Source organism: Dendropsophus ebraccatus, chromosome 7, assembly GCF_027789765.1.
Source record: "Dendropsophus ebraccatus isolate aDenEbr1 chromosome 7, aDenEbr1.pat, whole genome shotgun sequence".
In the NCBI taxonomy this organism is placed as follows: Eukaryota; Metazoa; Chordata; class Amphibia; order Anura; family Hylidae; genus Dendropsophus; species Dendropsophus ebraccatus.
The window spans coordinates 147,478,924-147,484,607 of NC_091460.1; the positions used below are offsets into that span (position 1 = coordinate 147,478,924).

A 5,684-nucleotide genomic window follows, 5' to 3' on the forward strand; every position below is an offset into this window, starting at 1 on the left:
AGGCCATAGTACAGTGTAGGACTGTCCCGTATATGAGGCCACAGTACAGTGTAGGACTGCCCTGTGTATGAGGCCATAGTACAGTGTAGGACTGTCCCGTATATGAGGCCATAGTACAGTGTAGGACTGTCCCGAGCATGAGGCTATAGTACAGTGTGGGACTGTCCCGGTATGAGGCCATAGTACAGTGTAGGACTGCCCCGTGTATGAGGCCATAGTACAGTGTAGGATCTGCCCCGTGATGAGGCCATAGTACAGTGTAGGATCTGTCCCGGTATGAGGCCATAGTACAGTGTAGGACTGTCCCGAGCATGAGGCCATAGTACAGTGTAGGACTGCCACGTTATGAGGCCATAGTACAGTGTAGGACTGTCCTGGTATGAGGCTATAGTACAGTGTAGGACTGCCCCGGTATGAGGCCATAGTACAGTGTAGGACTGCCCTGGTATGAGGCCATAGTACAGTGTAGGACTGTCCCGGTATGAGGCCATAGTACAGTGTAGGACTGCCCCGGTATGAGACCATAGTACAGTGTAGGACTGTCCCGGTATGAGGCCATAGTACAGTGTAGGACTGCCCCGGTATGAGGCCATAGTACAGTGTAGGACTGTCCCGGTATGAGGCCATAGAACAGTGTTGGACTGTCCCGAGCATGAGGCCATAGTACATTGTAGGACTGCCCCGGTATGAGGCCATAGTACAGTGTAGGACTGTCCCGGTATGAGCCTATAGTACAGTGTAGGACTGTCCTGGTATGAGGCCATAGTACAGTGTAGGACTGCCCCGGTATGAGGCCATAGTACAGTGTAGGACTGCCCCGGTATGAGGCCATAGTACAGTGTAGGACTGTCCCGGTATGAGGCCATAGTACAGTGTAGGACTGTCCCGAGCATGAGGCCATAGTACAGTGTAGGACTGCCACGTTATGAGGCCATAGTACAGTGTCGGACTGTCCTGGTATGAGGCCATAGTACAGTGTCGGACTGTCCTGGTATGAGGCCATAGTACAGTGTAGGACTGCCCCAGAATGAGGCCATAGTACAGTGTAGGACTGCCCCGGTATGAGGCCATAGTACAGTGTAGGACTGCCCCGGTATGAGGCTATAGTACAGTGTAGGACTGCCCCGGTATGAGGCCATAGTACAGTGTAGGACTGTCCCGAGCATGAGGCCATAGAACAGTGTAGGACTGCCCCGGTATGAGGCCATAGTACAGTGTAGGACTGCCCCGGTATGAGGCCACAGTACAGTATAGGACTGCCCCGGTATGAGGCCATAGTACAGTGTAGGACTGCCCCGGTATGAGGCCATAGTACAGTGTAGGACTGTCCCGGTATGAGGCCATATTACAGTGTAGGACTGCCCCGGTATGAGGCCACAGTACAGTGTAGGATCTGCCCCGGTATGAGGCCACAGTACAGTGTAGGACTGCCCCGGTATGAGGCCATAGTACAGTGTAGGACTGCCCCGGTATGAGGCCATAGTACAGTGTAGGACTGTCCTGGTATGAGGCTATAGTACAGTGTAGGACTGTCCCGGTATGAGGCCATAGTACAGTGTAGGACTGTCCCGGTATGAGGCCATAGTACAGTGTAGGACTGTCCCGGTATGAGGCCACCGTAACGTGGTGGGGCAGTTTACACCATTTTCAAGTGGTAACCAAGAGCCTCATTATTTTTATGGAAGTTTTTTTTTTTGGCAGTTGGGGGGGGGGGCTGCTTTTAACTATTTTTATGTCTGTAGTGGGTCTGTATCTTGCCATTACGGTCAGCTGTTGCATTTTTCTGTGTTAAAGTGAGAAGAACGTCCCGTGTCGTCTTGTTGTGCTGCACATACTGTAACATAACCGTATATACTGTAATATAAAACCTACATCATCCAGTCCTAGAACAATCCGTTCCGCATCCCGGCGACAGCACAGAGATGAATTCATAATAATGATTCCAGCAATGACATGAACACTAAACATTAGCTGCTGCAGCTGCTGACAAATTACTCCATTACTTCTCTCATGATCAAGAGGCCAAAAATCAATTGCCATTTACTTCTAGATTTATTTAAGTTTGAGATAAATCAAGAAATTCTATATTTCCTTTAACATTCAAAACTTCAAATGCACAAATTTCAGGAGTAATTAACCACTACATGTGAATTTGGTTAAAAGGATTATCTGAAACTTTTAAGATATTGCTGCCACAAACATGTCATACTTACCTCTCCATACTCCCCTGGTGTCCTGATGCAGTCGCTGGTGTCCCACGCTGTCTGTAACTGACGTTACTTCCGGGACCAGCTCATCGCAGGAGTGACAGCCTGCTTAGCCAGGAAGTCATGGTGGCTACAGTCAGTGGGGACACCAGCGACTGTATCAGGACGCCGGGGAGTGCAGAGAGGTAAGTATGACAGGTTTGCTACATTAACTAATATGGCAGCAAGATGTTAAAAATTTGCAGCGCTGGGAAACCCTTTTAAAGGGGCATTCTCATCATAGTAACACTTACAGGAATCCTCAAATAAAATATTTTTGCAAATACATTTATTTAGTAAACTTGTCTCCCCCTGATAGACTGCTCTTTCCTTCCCAATGTTGACAGCTCATTATCTACGTCACAGACCACCACTCTGCTCTAAAAGCAGCCAATGGTCTGGCAGGTATATATATAACTATAATGTAAACCTGTAAATAAATAAGTACACAATGGGATATATGTATCATTTTAAAGGGGTACTCCGGTGAAAATCTTTTTCTTTCAAATGAACTGGTTTCAGAAAGTTATACCGATTTATAATTCACTTCTATTTTAAAATCTCCAGTCTTCCAGTACTTATCAGCTGCTGTATGTCCTGCAGGAAGTGGTGTATTCTCTCCAGTCTGACACAGTGCTCTCTGCTGCCACCTCTGTCCATGTCAGGAACTGTCCAGAGCAGCAGCAAATCCCCATAGGAAACCTCTCCTGCTCTGGACAGTTCCTGACGTGGACAGAGGAGGCAGCAGAGAGCACTGTGTCAGACTGGAGAGAATACATCACTTCCTGCAGGACATACAGTAGCTGATAAGTATGGAAAGACTTTAGATTTTTAAATAGAAGTAAATTACAAATGTATAGAACTTTCTGAAACCAGTGAATTTGAAAGAAAAATATTTTCGTCAGAGTACCATTTTAGGGGTATTTAGCCTGGTACCACATCCTCCCTTCCCCGACCTTTGTATTTTTTGAGGAATACAGTGGTACCTTGGTTTAAGAGTAACTTGGTGTAAGATCTCCCTGTACTGGATGGGAGGGGGAGTGGGGGAGGGGCATGGTCTGCATAGCGGGGTCTACAGCCCTGTACTCTGACCCAGGGAGTCTCCCTCACCTTCCAAATCATAGCAGATCCACTTCAGGCTGGGGCTTACATCAGGGGACAGGACTGTGGGGGTAATCTCTCCATAGCTGTAACCCCTCTCTCCCCGGACAGAGAGCGCTGCATGTATGTGCCCACATCTGCCCTGCTCATTCCTTCCTGCTCCCTGCAGTCTCTGTCAGCCCTTGTGTTTCCCATCCTCTCCATTACTGTACAGTAACTTATAATATCACAGATTCTGCTGTTTCTCATTGTTTCATCTCTTTTACCTGTTATTCAGAATAATAATCAGTACAGGATAAGCCCCAAAGACTCAAACTGACTTGGCTTCAGGCGTCCAGGGGTCAGGGGGGACTGGCAGCCCCCAACCTCAACCATTATTTTGTGGCCTCACAACTAGTTTATGCTGATTGGTGGTTAGACCTGGACATGGGTAATGCGGCCGTTAATCTGGCTGGTGCGTTGCTTGGGTCATATGAAGGTCTCCTTAACACCCTCTATAGGTACAAATCGTCTTCCTCCTACCCCTTGACGGTTAGGACGGTGGCGAGGGCATGGTCCGTGGTCCGTGGTCCGTGTGCATCTCTGTCCCCTAGAATGCCCCTATGCCTGAACCCCCACTTTCCTCACCTACTTCCCCTTCCTGGCCCTGTCATGTGGGGTAAGCATGGGGTTAAATTCCTGTCCCAGATCTTTACTCAAACACAGGAGTTTATCTCATTTTCGCCACTTCAGTCCCAATTTACCACCCCTGAGTCGGCCTTCTTCCATTACCTACAGCTGAGACCTGCTCGATATGGAGGGTTTACTATCTCTCTGGAGTTTTCACAAACTGAGCTGCTTCTGGGCGCTGCGGACCTGCGTAAACCACTAACGCAATCATATCAACTCCTTCAGTCGGTAACTGACTCCCCTTTTGAACGAGCGTATGGGGTGTGGAGAGCTGATATTCCTTCTCTGTCGTCAGATCACTGGAAAGAGGCGGTTGGTTCCTTCTTCCCCCCGGTAGTTAGTTCCCGTGACTTGCTCATACTAATGCGTTTTCGTAAGGCTATACTACACTCCGGAGCGACACCTGCTTTAGGTGTCAGGCCGCAGTCGGCTCCTCTATGCATTCTGTTTGGGAATGGGTGTCCCCATTCTGCAGAGAGGTCATGTTCTCCAGGCAGTTCGAATTTCCGCTACTCCTGAAATTTGTCTCCTGGGGATTATTAATGACGTAACGCAGAACCGTTACTATCGTATGTTCATTAGGTTTCTTTTGTTCTGTGCCCAGAAAATAGTTATTATGGCATGGAAAAGACACACCATCCTTTGCCCACTGGATACAGTTTGTGAATAAATATGTTCCGCTATACCAAGCGCTATACGAAAGCAGGAAATGACCCCCAAAATGTAAAAAGGCCGTCTGTAGGCTGGTGGACTTGGGAGGTATGCCGAGGGGAGAGTCCGAGGGGAAAGTCCAAAGGAAGAGGCCGATGGGAGAGGCCGAAGGTAGAGGCCGAGGGGAAAGGCCGAGAGGAGAGGCCGAGGGGAAAGGCCGAGGGGAAAGGCCGAGGGGAAAGGCCGAGGGGAGAGGCCGAGGGGAGAGGCCGAGGGGAGAGGCAGAAGGGAGAGGCCGAGGACAGAGGCCTAGGGGAGAGGCCAAGGGGAGAGGCCAAAGGAAGAGGCCAAGGGGAGAGGCCAAAGGAAGAGGCCGAGGGGAAAGGCCGAGAGGAGAGGCCGAGGGGAAAGGCCGAGGGGAAAGGCCGAGGGGAAAGGCCGAGGGGAGAGGCCGAGGGGAGAGGCAGAAGGGAGAAGCCGAAGGGAGAGGCCGAGGACAGAGGCCTAGGGGAGAGGCCAAGGGGAGAGGCCAAGGGGAGAGGCCAAGGGGAGAGGTCGATGGGAGAGGCCGAAGGTAGAGGCCGAGGGGAGAGGCCAAGGGGAGAGGCCGATGGGAGAGGCCAAGGGGAGAGGCCGATGGGAGAGGCCAAGGGGAGAGGCCGAGGGGAGAGGCCGAGGGGAGAGGCCGAGGGGAGAGGCCGAGGGGAGAGGCCAAGGGGAGAGGTCGATGGGAGAGGCCGAAGGTAGAGGCCGAGGGGAGAGGCCAAGGGGAGAGGCCGATGGGAGAGGCCAAGGGGAGAGGCCGATGGGAGAGGCCAAGGGGAGAGGCCGAGGGGAGAGGCCGAGGGGAAAGGCCGAGAGGAGAGGCCGAGGGGAGAGGCCGAGGGGAGAGGCCGAGGGTAGAGGCCGAGGGTAGAGGCCGAGGACAGAGGCCGAGGACAGAGGCCGAGGGTAGAGGCCGAGGACAGAGGCCGAGGGCAGAGGCCGCCCGGTATGTATGGAAGTATGATTGTGTCA

The 5,684-nt window shown here is 51.3% G+C and overlaps 1 protein-coding gene across 1 annotated transcript; it reads left to right on the forward strand.

Annotated features, from left to right (window-relative positions):
• Positions 1-4,688: 4,688 nt before the first annotated feature.
• Positions 4,689-5,414, forward strand: LOC138796608 (octapeptide-repeat protein T2-like). Its single transcript, XM_069976217.1, has one exon. It carries the CDS (start codon positions 4,689-4,691, stop codon positions 5,412-5,414), a length of 726 nt encoding a protein of 241 aa, XP_069832318.1.
• The last annotated feature ends 270 nt before the right edge of the window (positions 5,415-5,684 follow it).